This window comes from Eschrichtius robustus, chromosome 2, assembly GCF_028021215.1.
Source record: "Eschrichtius robustus isolate mEscRob2 chromosome 2, mEscRob2.pri, whole genome shotgun sequence".
NCBI classification, from domain to species: domain Eukaryota; kingdom Metazoa; phylum Chordata; class Mammalia; order Artiodactyla; family Eschrichtiidae; genus Eschrichtius; species Eschrichtius robustus.
The window spans coordinates 28563114-28580180 of record NC_090825.1 but is presented as its reverse complement, the minus strand read 5'-3'; the positions used below and the strand labels follow the sequence as shown (position 1 = coordinate 28580180).

The 17067-nt window shown below is 42.5% G+C and overlaps 1 protein-coding gene across 1 annotated transcript in view; it reads right to left on the bottom strand.

The window, feature by feature from the left end:
• Positions 1–17067, bottom strand: part of TTC23L (tetratricopeptide repeat domain 23 like) — a 66867-nt gene that overhangs the window by 36739 nt on the left and 13061 nt on the right. The window contains 2 exon segments of the mRNA XM_068535223.1: positions 10203–10328; positions 11717–11873. Of these exon segments, the coding sequence (XP_068391324.1) occupies positions 10203–10328; positions 11717–11873 (283 nt within the window).

Here is a 17067-nt window from a genome sequence, read left to right as displayed (position 1 = left end):
AGGGGTGTGGAGGGCAAAGCGGAGAGATTCCCGCACAGAGGGTCGGTGCCGACCAGCACTCACCAGCCCGAGAGGCTTGTCTGCTCACCCACCAGGGCGGGCTGGGGCTGGGAGCCGAGGCTCGGGCTTCGGTCGGATCGCAGGGAGAGGACTGGGGTTGGCGGCGTGAACACAGCCTGAAGGGGGCTAGTGCACCACAGCTAGCCGGGAGGGAGTCCGGGAAAAGGTCTGGAGCTGCCAAAGAGGCAAGAGACCATTGTTTCAAGGTGCGCGAGGAGAGGGGATTCAGAGCACGGCCTAAACAAGCTCCAGAGACAGGCGCGAGCCACGGCTATCAGCGTGGACCCCAGAGACGGGCGTGAGAGGCTAAGGCTGCTACTGCAGCCACCAAGAACCCAGTGTGCAAGCACAGGTCACTATCCACACCTCCCTTCCCGGGAGCCTGTGCATCCTGCCACTGCCAGGGTCCCGTGATCCAGGGACAACTTCCCCAGGAGAACACACGGCACACCTCAGGCTGGTGCAACGTCACGCTGGCCTCTGCCGCTGCAGGCTCACCCTGCATCCGTACCCCTCCCTCCCCCCGGCCTGAGTGAGCCACAGTGCCCGAATCCTGTCTGGGTGGGAACAGACGCCCTCAGGTGACCTACACGCAGAGGCGGGTCCAAATCCAAAGCTGAACCCCAGGAGCTGTGCGAACAAAGAAGAGAAAGGGAAATCTCTCCCAGCAGCCTCAGGAGCAGCGGATTAAATCTCTACAGTCAACTTGATGTACCCTGCATCTGTGGAATACCTGAATAGACAACAAACCATCCCAAAATTGAGGCAGTAGACTTTGGGAGCAACTGCAGACTTAGGATTTGCTGTATGCGACTGACTGGTTTCTGGTTTCATGTTTATCTTAGTTTAGTATTTAGAGTTTATTATCATTGGTAGATTTGTTTATTGATTTGGTTGCTCTCTTCCTTTTTTTGTATATAGATATATATTTTTTTTCCTTTTTCTCTTTTTGTGAGTGTGTATAGGTATGCTTCTTTGTGTGATTTTTGTCTGGATAGCTTTGCTTTTACCATTTGCCCTAGGGTTCTGTCTGTCAGTTTTTTTGTTTTTTTCTTTAGTATAGTTTTTAGCGCTTGTTATCATTGGTGGATTTGTTTCTTGGTTTGGCTGCTCTCTTTCTTTCTTCTTTTTTTTTTAATTACTTTTTAATTCTTTTTATTTTTAATTTTTTTTTATTTTTTATTTTAATAACTTTATTTCTTTTTATTCTATTTTTCTCTTTCTTTCTTTTTTTCTCCCTTTTCCTCTGAGCTGTGTGGCTGACAGGGTCTTGGTGCACCGGCCGGGTGTCAGGCCTGTGCCTCTGAGGTGGGAGAGCCACGTTCAGGATATTGGTCCACCAGAGACCTCCTGGCTCCACATAATATCACATGGCAAAAGCTCTCCCAGAGATCTCCACCTCAACGCTAAGACCCACCTCCACTCAACAACCAGCAAGCTACAGTGCTGGACACCCTATGCCAAACAACTAGCAAGACAGGAACACAACGCCACCCACTAGCAGAGAGGCTGCCTAAAATCATGATAAGGTCACAGACACCCCAAAACACACCACCAGACGCGGTCCTGCCCACCAGAAAGACAAGATCCAGCCTCATCCACCAGAACAGGCACCAGTCCCCTCCACCAGGAAGCCTACACAATCCACTGAACCAACCTTAGCCACTGGGGGCAGACACCAAAAACAACGGGAACTACGAACCTGCAGGCTGTGTAAAGGAGACCCCAAACACAGTAAGTTGAGCAAAATGAGAAGACAGAGAAACACAGCAGATGAAGGAGCAAGGTAAAAACCCAACAGACCGAACAAATGAAGAGAAAATAGGCAGTCTACCTGAAAAAGAATTCAGAGTAATGATACTAAAGATGATGCAAAATCTTGAAAATAGAATGGAGAAAATACAAGAAACATTTAACAAGGACCTAGAAGAACTAAAGAGTACACAAACAATGATGAACAGCACAATAAATGAAATTTAAAATTCTCTAGAAGGAATCAATAGCAGAATAACTGAGGCAGAAGAATGATAAGTGACCTGGAAGATAAAATAGTAGAAATAATTACTGCAGAGCAGAATGAAGAAAAAAGAATGAAAATAATTGAGGACGGTCTTAGAGACCTCTGGGAAAACATTAAACGCACCAACATTCGAATTATAGGGGTCCCAGAAGAAGAAGAGAAAAAGAAAGAGACTGAGAAAATATTTGAAGAGATGATAGTTGAAAACTTCCTTAACATGGGCAAGGAAACAGTCAATCAAATTCAGGAATGCAGAGAGTCCCATACAGGACAAATCCAAGGAGAAGCATGCCAAGACACATATTAATCAAACTTTCAAAAATTAAACACAAAGAAAAAATATGAAAAGCAGCAAGGGAAAAACAACAAATAATATACAAGGGAATCCCCATAAGGTTAACAGCTGATCTTTCAGAAGAAACTCTGCAAGCCAGAAGGGAGTGGCAAGACATATTTAAAGTGATGAAAGGGAAAAACCTACAACCAAGATTACTCTACCAAGCAAGGATCTCATTCAGATTCGATGGAGAAATTAAAACCTTTACAGGTAAGCAAAAGCTAAGAGAACTCAGCACCACCAAACCAGCTTTACAACAAATGCTAAAAGAACTTCTCTAGGCAGGAAACACAAGAGAAGGAAAAGATTTACAGTAACAAACCCAAAACAATTAAGAAAATGGTAATAGGAACATACATATCGATAATTACCTTAAATGTAAATGGATTAAATGCTCCCACCAAAATACATAGACTGGCTGAATGGATACAAAAACAAGACCCATATATATGCTGTCTACACGAGACCCACTTCAGACGTAGGGACACATACAGACTGAAAGTGAGGGGATGGAAAAAGATATTCCATGCAAATGGAAATCAAAAGAAACCTGGAGTAGCAATTCTCATATCAGACGAAACAGACTTTAAAATAAACACTATTACAAGAGACAAAGAAGGATACTACATAATGATCAAGGGATCAATCCAAGAAGAAGATATAACAATTGTCAATATTTATGCACCCAACATTGGAGCACCTCAATACATAAGGCAAATGCTAACAGCCATAAAAGGGGAAATCAATAGTAACACAATCATAGTAGGGGACTTTAACACCCCACTTTCACCAATGGACAGATGATCCAAAATGAAAATAAATAAGGAAACACAAGCTTTAAATAATATATTAAACAAGATGGACTTAATTGATATTTATAGGACATTGCATCCAAAAACAACAGAATATACTTTCTTCTCAAGTGCTCACTGAACATTCTCCAGGATAGATCATATCTTGGGTCACAAATCAAGCCTTGGTCAATTTAAGAAAACTGAAATTGTATCAAGTATCTTTTCTGACCACAACACTATGAGACTAGATATCAATTACAGGAAAAAGTCTGTAAAAAATACAAACACATGGAGGCTAAACAATATACTACTTAATAACCAAGAGGTCACTGAAGAAATCAAAGAGGAGATCAAAAAATACCTAGAAACAAATGACAATGAAAACACGACAACCCAAAACCTATGGGATGCAGCAAAAGCAGTTCTAAGAGGGAAGTTTATAGCAATACAATCCTACCTCAAGAAACAAGAAAAATCTCAAGTAAACGACCTAACCTTACACCTAAAGCAGTTAGAGAAAGAAAAACAAAAAAAACCCTAAAGTTAGCAAAAGGAAGGAAATCATAAAGATCAGATCAGAAATAAATGAAAAAGAAATGAAGGAAACAATACCAAAGATCAATAAAACTAAAAGTTGGTTCTTTGAGAAGATAAACAAAATTGATAAACCATTAGCCAGACTCATCAAGAAAAAAAGGGAGAAGACTCAGACCAATATCACTGATGAATATAGATGCAAAAATCCTCAACAAAATACTAGCAAACAGAATCCAACAACACATTAAAAGGATCATACACCACGATCAAGTGGGATTTATCCCAGGGATGCAAGGATTCTACAATATACGCAAATCAATCAATGTGATACACCATATGAACAAATTGAAGAATAAAAACCATATGATCAACTCAATAGATGCAGAAAAAGCTTTGGACAAAATTCAACACCCATTGATGATAAAAACCCTCCAGAAAGTGGGCATAGAGGGAACCTACCTCAACATAATAAAGGCCATATATGACAAACCCACAGCAAACATCATTCTCAATGGTGGAAAACTGAAAGCATTTCCTCTAAGATCAGGAACGAGACAAGGATGTCCACTCTCACCACCATTATTCAACATAGTTTTGGAAGTCCTAGCCATGGCAATTAGAGAAGAAAAAGAAATAAAAGGAATACAAATTGGAAAAGAAGAAGTAAAACTGTCACTGTTTGCAGATGACATGATACTATACATAGAGAATCCTAAAAATGCCACCAGAAAACTACTAGAGCTAATCAATGAATTTGGTAAAGTTGCAGGAGACAAAATTAATTCACACAAATCTCTTGCATTCCTAAACACTAATGATGAAAAATCTGAAAGAGAAATTATGGAAACACTCCCATTTACCATTGCAACAAAAAGAATAAAATACCTAGGAATAAACCTACCTAGGGAGACAAAAGAGCTGTATGCAGAAAATTATAAGACACTGATGAAAGAAATTAAAGATGATACCAACAGATGGAGAGATATACCATGTTCTTGGATTGGAAGAATCAATATTGTGAAAATGACTATACTACCCAAAGCAATCTACAGATTCAATGCAATCCCTATCAAATTGCCAATGGCATTTTTTTACGGAACTAGAACAAATCATCTTAAAATTTGTATGGAGACACAAAAGACCCCGAATAGCCAAAGCAGTCTTGAGGGAAAAAAACGGAGCTGGAGGAATCAGACTCCCTGACTTCAGAATATATTACAAAGCTACACTAATCAAGACAATATGGTACTGGCACAGAAACAGAAATATAGATCAATGGAAAAGGATAGAAAGCCCAGAGATAAACACACACACCTATGGTCAACTAATGTATGACAAAGGTGGCAAGGATATGCAATGGAGAAAAGACAGTCTCTTCAATAAGTGGTGCCGGGAAAACTGGACAGCTACATGTAAAAGAGTGAAATTAGAACACTCCTTAACACCATACACAAAAATAAACTCACAATGGATTAGAGACCTAAATGTAAGGCCAGACACTATAAAACTCTTAGAGGAAAACATAGGCAGAACACTCTTTGACATAAATCACAGCAAGATCTTTTTTGATCCACCTCCTAGAGTAATGGAAGTAAAAACAAAAATAAACAAATGGGACCTAATGAAACTTCAAAGCTTTTGCAAAGCAAAGGAAACTACAAACAAGACGAAAAGACAACCCTCAGAATGGGAGAAAATATTTGCAAGTGAATCAACGGACAAAGGATTAATCTCCAAAATATATAAACAGCTCATGCAGCTCAATATTAAAAAAACAAACAACCCAATGCAAAAATGGGCAGAAGACCTAAATAGACATTTCTCCAAAGAAGACATACAGATGGCCACGAAGCACATGAAAAGCTGCTCAGCATCAGTAAGTATTAGAGAAACGCAAATCAAAATTACAATGAGGTGTCACCTCACACCAGTCAGAATGGGCATCATCAGAAAATCTACGAACAACAAATGCTGGAGAGGGTGTGGAGAAAAGGGAACCCTCTTGCACTGTTGGTGGGAATGCAAATTGATACGGCCACTATGGAGAACAGTATGGAGGTTCCTTAAAAAACTAATAATAGAATTACCATATGACCCAGCAATCCCACTACTGGGCATATACACAGAGAAAACCATAATTCAAAAAGACACATGCGGGCTTCCCTAGTGGCGCAGTGGTTGAGAATCTGCCTGCCAATGCAGGGGACACGGGTTCGAGCCCTGGTCTGGGAAGATCCCACATGCCGTGGAGCAACTAGGCCCGTGAGCCACAACTACTGAGCCTGCATGTCTGGAGCCTGTGCTCCGCAACAAGAGAGGCCGCGATAGTGAGAGGCCCGCGCACCGCGATGAAGAATGGCTCCCGCTTGCCACAGCTAGAGAAAGCCCTCGCACAGAAACAAAGACCCAACACAGCCAAAAATAAATAAATAAATAATTAAAAAAAAAAAAAGACACATGCACCCCAATGTTCATTGCAGCACTATTTACAATAGCCAGGACATGGAAGCAACCTAAATGCCCACCGACAGACGAATGGATAAAGAAGATGTGGTACATATATACAATGGAATATTACTCAGCCATAAAAAGGAACGAAATTGGGTCATTTGTAGAGACGTGGATGGATCTAGAGACTGTCATACAGAGTGAAGTAAGCCAGAAAGAGAAAAACAAATATCGTATATTAATGCATATATGTGGAACCTAGAACAATGGTACAGATGAACCGGTTTGCAGGGCAGAAATTGAGACACAGATGTAGATAACAAATGTATGGACACCAAGGGGGGAAAGTGGCAAGAGGGTGGTGGTGGTGTGATGAATTGGGAGATTGGGATTGACATATATACACTAATATGTATACAATGGATAACTAATAAGAGCCTACTGTATAAAAAAATAAATAAAATACATTAAAAATTAAAAAAAAAAAGAGTCATGTACCACAGTGTTCATTGCAGCTCTATTTACAATAGCCAGGACATGGAAGCAACCTAAGTGTACACTGACAGATGAATGGATAAAGAAGATGTGGCACATATATACAATGGAATATTACTCAGCCATAAAAAGAAACAAAATTGAGTTATCTGTAGTGAGGTGGATGGACCTAGAGTCTGTCATACAGAGTGAAGTAAGTCAGAAAGAGAAAAACGAATACTGTATGCTAACACATATATATGGAATCTAAAAAAAAACAAAAAAAAATGGTTCTGGAGAACCTAGGGGCAGGACAGGAATAAAGACGCAGACATAGAGAATTGACTTGAGGATACGGGGAGGGGGAAGGGTAAGGTGGGATGAAGTGAGAGAGTGGCATGGACATATATACACTACCAAATGTAAAATGGATAGCTAGCTGGTGGGAAGCAGCCACGTGGCACAGGGAGATCAGCTCGGTGCTTTGTGACCACCTAGAGGGGTGGGAGGGAGACGCAACAGGGAGGAGATGTGGGAACATATGTATATGTATAGCTGATTCACTTTGTTATCAAGCAGAAACTAACACACCATTGTAAGGCAATTATACTCCAATAAAGATGTTAAATATATATGTATGTATGTGTGTATATATATATATATATATATATATATATAATCCTGACATGTATATATGTGTGTGTGTTTATATATGTGTGTATATACACATATATTTATATTTAAACATATAGAGAGAGAGAAAGAGAGAGAGAGAGATAACTGAATTGTTCACAGCAGTTATGTTTGGGTGGTGACATTACAATTGACTTTTATTTTCTTCATATATGTCTGTTCTTTCAAATTTCCAAAACAATGGGGAATATAATTTTTTAATGATAATAAAATAGCATTCATTTAGGTTTATCTTTCTAGAGTTAGCAAGACACAAAGAGAAGAACATGAGTAGTTCAAAGCTGCTTCTCACAGTTATTAGCTTTATGGGCAAACTCCAGGAGTCTTTATTTCCTTCCAAATAAAAGAAGGTTAAGAATACCTAAATTGGGGCTTCCCTGGTGGTGCAGTGGTTGAGAGTCTGCCTGCTAATGCAGGGGACACGGGTTCGAGCCCTGGTCTGGGAAGATCCCACATGCCACGGAGCAGCCGGGCCCGTGAGCCACAACTACTGAGCCTGCGCGTCTGGAGCCTGTGCTCCGCAACAAGGGAGGCCGCGATGGTGAGAGGCCCGCGCACCGCAATGAAGAGTGGCCCCCGCTTGCCACAACTGGGGAAAGCCCTCGCACAGAAATGAAGACCCAGCACAGCCATAAATAAATAAATAAATAAATAAATATTTAAAAAAAAAAAAAAAAAAAGAATACCTAAATTACAAGGTTGTTATGAAGATTAGATTAAAAATAATATGTAAAATTGCCTAACATATAGTAGATACACAATCAATATTTCTTCTCCCTCACCCCATGCCCCCACCTTTGTATTCCCAAGTTGAATTAAAAATATAAGTGTGTGTATAAAATTATTTTATATAAGGCATTCTGCAATAGTTACAATTTATTTTAAGCTGGAAGGTTTTTCCCTCCTCTGAAGATTAGAATTTTCAGTCAAAAGAATATATAAGGCATGTTATCTGATAATTCTTCACACACACACAAATTTTCTTTTTGTCAGTCAGACCACTATTTCCCTTGACCATAAGAGCAGAAGTTATAGAATGATAATGCCTTTCATCAAGAGCTTGTAGGGAGATAGTCAGCCAAGTTGTCTGACCTGCCTGAACAATCTAGCCTCTTTTTCCCCACCCTTCAAATGGGAAAAAGGATTTGCCCTTCCTAGATATTTGGTGGGTATCAGACATAACTCAGTGTGTCATACAAGGTGAGCTAGGGATTCAGACGACCCAGTGCTGGCTCTCCTACCTATTAGTTCTGTCACCCTGAGCTACTTAATTTTTCCATGCCTTAATTTTCTTATCTGTAAATTAAAAAGAAAAATACCTACCTCATAGGCTTGTGGTATAAGACTGAGTGAAATAAATTATGTAAAGCACTTAGAACAGTGTCTAGGATGTAGTTATACTTTAGTAAACGTTCCAACACTTAGAACAATGCATGTACAAAACAGGTCAACAGTGTGGAATGGATGAATGAAATATGCACTCAAATTTATTCTGAAAGAGGAACAAGGCTATCTTTCACACAAGCTCAAAAACCTTAGTCACTGCCCCGTGTGACAGCAGTAGACATTCACTAGACTCTAATTTATGGGCCTGTGGACTTAATTCAATATTTAACTCTGGACGTTCGGACATCTCCCTGCCATTTCCCATTTGACTTCTAGATTCATGGCTTTTTAGAGGAGGCAGGCATGACTCATGTCATTTCCTTACCATTCCGTCACCTACCCTACCATGCCAAGTGCTTACAGTTTTGGAAACAGATTGCTTTTAAGTATGTGAAGATATTTGAAAACTCTAGGGGATAGTAAACCTTTTATTATTCTTTTTTTCTTCTGATAATCTGATGGGCCCACTCTCGTATCTAAATATTCTGATTCTCAGAGGATCCCTAACTCAACTGTTAAACAGTTAAGTCTCATTCCGGCTTGAACAAATTCCATGAACTTTGTTTCCATATGGAATACAACTTTCCCTTAAAATGCATGTGCTATGCATAACTCATGGACCTCCAATAAATTGTCTTCATTAACTGTTCCTTCCTCATCTTTTAAGTTGTCATACTTGATGACAAAAGTAGGTGGCAATTCAGAAAAAAAATATAATTTTACAGTAAGTATGAGAGGCAGCACAAGGAAGGGCTAACAGTCTGTAAGTTCAGATCCAACACTTAAAGCTTATCACCTTGGGGCTTCCCTGGTGGCGCAGTGGTTAAGAATCTGCCTGCCAATGCAGGCGACACGGGTTCGATCCCTGGTCTGGGAAGATCCCACATGCCGCAGCGCAACTAAGCCCATGCGCCACAACTACTGAGCCTGCGCTCTAGAGCCCACGAGCCACAACTACTGAGCCCACGTGCCACAACTACTGAAGCCCGCGCGCCTAGAGCCCGTGCTCCGCAACAAGAGAAGCCACCGCAATGAGAAGCCGTGCACCACAACGAAGCGTAGCCCCCGCTCGCCGCAACTAGAGAAAGCCCGCGTGCAGCAATGAAGACCCAACGCAGCCAAAAATAAATAAAATTTATATATTAAAAAAAAAAAAAAGCTTCACCTTGGACAGTTTGTTTAACCTCAGCTCAGTTTCTTTGCCCTCTCTCTAATGACATAATTGTTGCACCAACTACCTCAGTGGTGGCTGTGAGAATTAAATGGGACAGAGCACACGAAGCTCAGACCATGGTGTATGCGTTTGGCAAATATGAGCCTCTTTTACTATCATTTGAGTCTCTGGGTCTTTTGCTCTGAATATTTTTCTCCCTTTATATAGAGAGTACAAGACAATCATGTAATTCCAGGCCTTAGCCATAAAAGTCCAAGCTTGTCTAAGCCCAGATCTTACCTGCCCAAAGCAATTGTTAGGTCTTTCTCTGAGACCTGTAATCCACGAGCACCTCCCTTATATGATTTTTTCAGCTCCTTCATGTTTCTCTCTGACTTCTGCAGGTTGAAATAAGCCTCTCTGCCAGTGAAACAGTCAAGGAGAATGCCAGGTACACAAACCACCCCCCCCCCCCCCACCGACTGACCAGGGGCAGCAGTTAGTAAGCAAACAAAAGGGGCCCTTAGGAAAATGAAGCAGTATTTGAAAATGCACCCTTCCCTATGTTCTCTACTTGCCATCTATATATGTTGTCAAGAAGGGAGAATTCTTCAGAAAAGGAACAGGGCCCTGGGTGTCCTGTGGTATTGCAGCAATCCAGGGCTAGGATGGGTGGTGAGCGTTTGGAGTGAACGGAAACCATAAATTACGCTGGATTTCCTTAGAGGCATCTACTGTGTGACAACAATTATTCATTTTTCCCAAGTGGGTTTCTGTGAATGGTAAAAGAGAGGAACTAATTCTGCTGAAAGGGACTTTCTGGGTCATTTAGAAAGTCCAAGCAAAGCAGGTTTTTAGCGAGAGACAAATAGCAGGAAAGAAAATCCCCTTAATTCCCAAACATCCTTCTATCCCACATTTTCAATAGCCCTCTACTAAGGGCATAAGAGAGGAAGGAAACATATCAGATTTTGCAAGTTGAGCATCAGGACCAAAAAAGTAGAGAGGGGGATGTGTAGAGAGGAGAGACTGGGGACACATGGGCTCAAAGAGGGCTTATGATTATTCATGAACATGAAAGACCCTGAACAGTTTTCAAGTGGAGATGGTACCAAAAGGAGCTGTCAAAATCACAAGCTTTTTGAGGAGAGGCATATATAACAGTTCCCCTCTGGAAATATGGAGAACTATTTCTTTTGTCTGTTTTGCTTGGCCTCTGGTTTCATGGGCAGTGTTCTCAACGGCATTTCAGAAAAACTAAAATGATCACGTGTAGATTAAATCAGAGGTTTTTGGCTGTATGTTACAATCACCTGGGGCTTTTAAAAATCTCAGTGAACAGATGCACCCCAGACCTACTAAATCAAACTCTCTGGGGTGGGACCCAAATAGCAATAATTCTGAAAGCTCCCCCAGGGGATTACAATGTGCAGCCTACTTTGACAAACAGTGCTTTAAATTACCATTCATTTTCCGTCTTCCTACATGGCCACCACCGCTATCACCTGCGTCCCCATTGCTAACACTGTCTTGAGCGCTCTACGAGGAGCAGGACAGGCTCCAAAAACTTCCAGCTGGCCAGGGGACGTGTCCCCAGTGAGAACCCTCCCATGGCTTAACTCAGAGCTCATATGAATAGACACAGGAGGAACATTCGTACTTTCTAGATGGACAGCAGAGGCTTGTGGAAGACCTGGATGTCAGAATGGAGCTACGAGGCCTTGGTTTCACCTCTCACCCTGTGTGAGACGACCCATGTGGCATGGGTGGCCCCTGGCCCTGATCTCCAGACCCCTCTGGGAAGGGAAGGATATCGGTTCTGTAGGAGACAGGCCACCCCCAGAGTGTACTAGAGCATGACCAGAGTCTCCAGGATTTCCTTTTTCTCCTTGTCTGAGGTCGTGTTTCCCTTCCAGGTCAGCAGTGTGTTCTTGGCAGACTCAGCATGTTTCTTGGCCTGAGGTGGGAGGCCTGAGGAAGTTTGAGGGTGGATGGCAAGACGAGAAACATTAAGAAGGTTTTTCAGTCAAAGACATTCCTGGGAGGGGGAAGGAGGGCAGTGTGGTTGTCATTTGGTCTTTAGTATTGGTTCTCCAAATAGGCAGTGCATTAGAATTATCTGGAATGCTTGTAAAGAATGTAGGTTCCTGGCTCCCCCCATCCTGCCCCTCACCCCAGACGTATTGAGTTGGAATCTCTAGAGGAATAGTGTCCAGGACTCTATATTTTGAAATAACTCCCCAAATGTTTCTTATGCAGCCATCCTGGCATTCGTCTATGGACTCGGTTTGGAAATCACTGATGGAGTCAGGAGTGGAAGCTGAGTATCCCATTCCCAATCCACTGCTAATGCCATGTGACCTTTTCAATCCACAAAGCTTCTCCATCCTCCAAATGTAAAATGATAACAAAATTATAGAAGCTGCCCTTTTACCAAACACATGCAGAGAGTCCAGGAATGAACTAGGTTATGCCACAGAGTGCTATGCTCCATTCGAGCTTTCTGGAAAAGGCATTCTATAAAGTCAAAGGGCTTATGAATACAATTACTTCCATCTGGGGATTTTTTTCAATCCAAGATGAAGCTGGTGATACTAATTGGTCACACACACACACATATACACACACACACACACACACACGCACAAAAGACCTAATTTCTAAATGCAGTGAGGCCCCTCTCTAGAGAAAGACAAAGGGGATACCAAACCTCTGCTAGACAGAACATGGGGCATGTTTCCCCTCATCTTCTAACTAAAGGCTGGTATTCCTGGCACTTAACTTGAACTGCTATTAGTCCAGTTAACAGAGGGAGACTTGGGAGTATTCAGTTTACAGAACTCTTTCCTCATCTTCTAGCCTAGCTCATGTCTAGTGATCCCTGATGGGAAAGGGAAACTCTGGAGAAAAGAGGAAAGCCAGCAGAGAACACATAGGGGTTCTCCTCCACCCTACTGAGGACCGCCATGGCTGCTTCGGCTCTCCTCTCGGCAGCCCCCAGGGTCTGAGAAACACATTCACCCCTGCCACTGTGGGGAGGCCCCCTGTGCCTCTGATGCCCCCCTCACACCTCGGCCCTCAGTTTGCTCTCCCTCTGGCCCTTGGAGCCCGCTTTCACAGTACGGGTGCAGTCAGTGGCAACAGAGATAATTTGAAAGGACTTGCATTTGATGCCTGCAGCCCTCATATGTTCCAGATGTGCAGGTCCTTAGTGAATTGCAGCAATGGGAACACAGTTTCTCTGCAAGAGCCCTAAAAGTGACCCAGAAGCCGAGAAGTCTTTGTGGAACGCTCGGAGATGCCTGTTCTGTAGGTCTCAACTGAAGAGAAGACTGGACTCCGTGGTGAAAGAGAGGGCTGCATCTCAAGCTACCAGATGACAGTGGTCCTCAAACTGCACGGAGCGTCACAGGCACCCTGTTGAAATGCAGATTCCTGGGCCTCCAGTAGTTACGGTTCACGAGTTCTAAGGTGAGAGCCAAGGATTCAGATTTATGACAACTATCTTAGGTGATACTGATGTAGGCTGCCTGAGGACCACATTTGCAGAAACAGTGAGTTAGTAAAGCCTTTATACAGGAAGTGGGACTCATCTCCTTCCTGAAGAGTAGGTAGGGTTTTGACTGATGGAGAAGAATGAGAACGGGTTTCCACTTGGGGTAAACAGCCTGAGGCCGTAAAGACAGAATAAGCGTGTGTGTGTGTGTGTGTGTGTGTGTGTGTGTGTGTGTGTGTGTGTGTACGCACGAGCACACTCGTGCAGACGTGCACTGGTGGGGTGGGGTTGGGGGTTGCTGGAAGGCTGTAAGAAGACCAGTCTGCCTGAAGGGAGGTTTAAGTTGAAAGACACATAACGTATGAATTGGATGGAGAAAATGGAGTCTTGGGTGCCAAGTTGAGGAAGCTGGACTTGATCTGCTAGGTAATAGGGAGTCTTCATAGGTCTTGAGAAGGCAGCAGCAACAGAAAACTCTGCCAGGGAATCAGACCAAGACACCAAAGTAGGAAACCGAGAGTCTTTTTTATCAAATAGGGTACTTTCCACAACCATCTGGGCCCTTGGGAGTGTGTCAATAAGGAGTGCAGGAACCACATTTAGATGCTTCCCTGGGTCTACAGGAAGGAGAAAAGTGAAACTGGATGAGCCACTGAAAACCACCCCCAAATCAGCACAACATTGTTTCTGGGCTCCTAAAGAGAAAACAAATCCTAAAGTTGTTCTGAGGCTTTGCAAGGCTGCCCCCTCAGCTCCACACCCCAGCCCTAGGGGCCCAGTGCGGGCTGTGAAATCCCCAAGAGGAACCCTTTTCCTCGAAACTCAGCAGCTAATTAATTATATAGTTCCCTGTCTCCCCTTCACCATGCCCTGCACTGTGGTCCTTCTGATGAAAAAGCTGAGCTGGTAACCAATGGGACTTAAGTAAACTGAACTAGGATCTTGATTTAAAACAGCTCATTCAACTTTAAAGTCAGCCCTAAGGAAAAAAATGACTCCTTTACTCTTCCCAGAATCCACTCTGGTCTCCAAAGTGGGGTGCGTGTACCCCTATGGGTATGCAAGATGCCATAAGGGTGTGGGGAAAAAATAAAAATTTCTCTGCTTTTAAAAACAATCTTTTTTGTTTTCTATTTTTATGAATTTAATATTACATAATATTTAATACTATTGTACATAGTTCATAATAAATACATATTTATGGAGAGTGTTCAAAACATTTTTTGTGAAAAGAGAGCTAATTCTCAAGAGTTTAGAGACCACTGCTCTAGACAAATGTTCTCTGAAGTTTTCAAGTATGAAAAAGCTCCTTCTTCATTAAAAAAAAAAAATCTGTGATAATATTTTTATAGCATTTCCTGCATGAGAAAATTCAGGATGACAAAGTATGATGAGTCAGAATCTAATATTTTGAAATGAATTTGCTTTTCACTAATTGCAAGAACACCCTCTTTTATGTAAAAATAATACTCTGCATATACGTGTCTGTGTAAGACTCATCTCCTCTCTCTCTAGAGGATGCGCGCAGATCGGTGACCTTGTTCCCTAACTCCAAGTCCCACCTCCCTGAATCCGATGTCTGTGCCAAGACCACGTCATTTTCCTTTACTTGCCCTCCCCAGCCAGGGACGCCAGCCTTCTCCCTGCACCAACAGGGCAGCAACTATAGAAGTAAAAATCAGGGTGGCAGCAAGACCTGCTTCTGGAGCCTGAGATTCAGAAATCACAAGGGCATATTAATGAACTGGAAAAGCGGTCCAGAGATTGTCCACCAAATGTATCGATCATTTTGCTTTAGTTTGGGGTAAGATTCCACCACTGATTTCTGTTACTCTGACTCAGGCCACAGAGAATCTTCTCGGAGCTACTCAGTCTTTGGAGGCTGCTGCTGTCGCCTTTGACCATCACCTATATTTAAGAAGTTCTCGTGGTACAGTGATTAAGACAGCAGGGTCTTAGGGCCAGACTTCCAGGTACAGAAGCTGGCTTAGCCACTTACTACTTGAATGAGTTACTTAATCTATCTGTACTTCAGTTTATTCACCTATAAGATGGCAATGAAAATACCTCCCACCTTGTACGGTTGTTGCAAGGATTAATTTAATTAATTTATGAAAAAGGATTAAATAGTGCCTGGCACACAGGAATGAAATGAGTTTAAATAAATATTAGCTGTTATCATCATCATTACGACCAGGGTCCATTCCCCTTAAGCAATTTATTATACTTGTCCTTATGTACTCTGGACATTCTTCATAAAGCTGCTTACAGAATCTCTATAAAAGGCTGCCTTCTCAAACACACACTCAACTTCAGATAGGCACCAGGCTTCCTGCAGGTCAGATCAACCGCTTTTCATCATTCCCTGTTGTTCCTGTACCAGCTTTTTTACCAATTAGACACAGAAGGTAGGGTTCATGACTTATGCTTCTTTTTCGAGATTTTTGCAACAGATACCTGGAAGGTTCCCAGTAATAACAGGCTGACAAATTAATTCATTGCTTCATTAATAACAGGCAAAACCTCAGGAAACTGCTTGCCCATGTTACTGTCTTCTCCTTCCTGAACACATGGAAACAGTGGTCACAAGGTGACCAGCCGCCTCCACCTGCCCTTTTCTCAACCACTAAAGCCCCAGGCTCGGGAGGGTTCTCGCCAGGTCAGCTGGTGACAGAGTTCCACTTCTAGTGTCCCTTACTCTGTTTCACCAACCATCAGCCTTTTACACTCTCTGTGTCACAAATGCCTTGCGTTTTTTTGTTATTGACTCCTGAACCCCGCTGCATCGATTGCTCCATTTTTTAAAACCTTCAGACTCTCTATCTGGCTCCTTCTTCACTGCCTAAAATGTTCCCAGGTCTCCTCCTCCTATAAAACTAGCTTCAAATGACTTTTCTGCCTTCCCTAGCTACCCTCCTATTTCCCCTCATCCCTTTCACTATGCAGGATGTAGCATACATAGCCTAGGCTACCGGCCCACGCCTTCCCCTCATCCCTGGGATCTGGCTTCTGCTCCAACCCTTCTGCAGAAATCGTTCTCGTGAGGTCCCCAAGGGCCTCTTACTGAGTTAAGTGCAGTCGCAGTTTCTTGTATACCCATATCATGGCAGCATCAGACACCTCAGCTGCTTGGCTTCTCCTCTTGGCTCCCAAGGCACCGCTCTAACTCAGTTCTCCTTGATAAACCTTCTCTAATTGACTCTTTGCTCACTCTACCAGGGTCCTCTGTTCCCTTCCATTAATATGTCCATTCTCCAAGGGTCTGTCTTTCCATTTCTTCCTTTTCTTCTCTCTCCTCTCAGAAGTTTTATCAACTCCTATAACTTCAACCTTGGCCTTCATGCTTATAATTTTCCATTTCCCCTCCCTAGTTCTGGTCTCAAATATTCTTCCATGCTTATGGTTCCCCTTCTCTCCTCCCAAGTTCTGGTCCCAACTTTCCAGCACCTAGTAAAAATATACTTGTGGATTTCTCTGTTGTAATTCAAAATCAATATATCAAAAACCAGACCCACCATTCCTCTCCCACTTCGCTTCCTTTCCTGACTGGCTTACCTCTGATGATGGCACCTTGAGGGGCCTGAAACTTCATGGTCATTTTGGGGCCTCACTTTTCCTCAACCCCAAATCCAATGCCATGTCCTGCCAATTCTTCCTTCACAGCCTTTT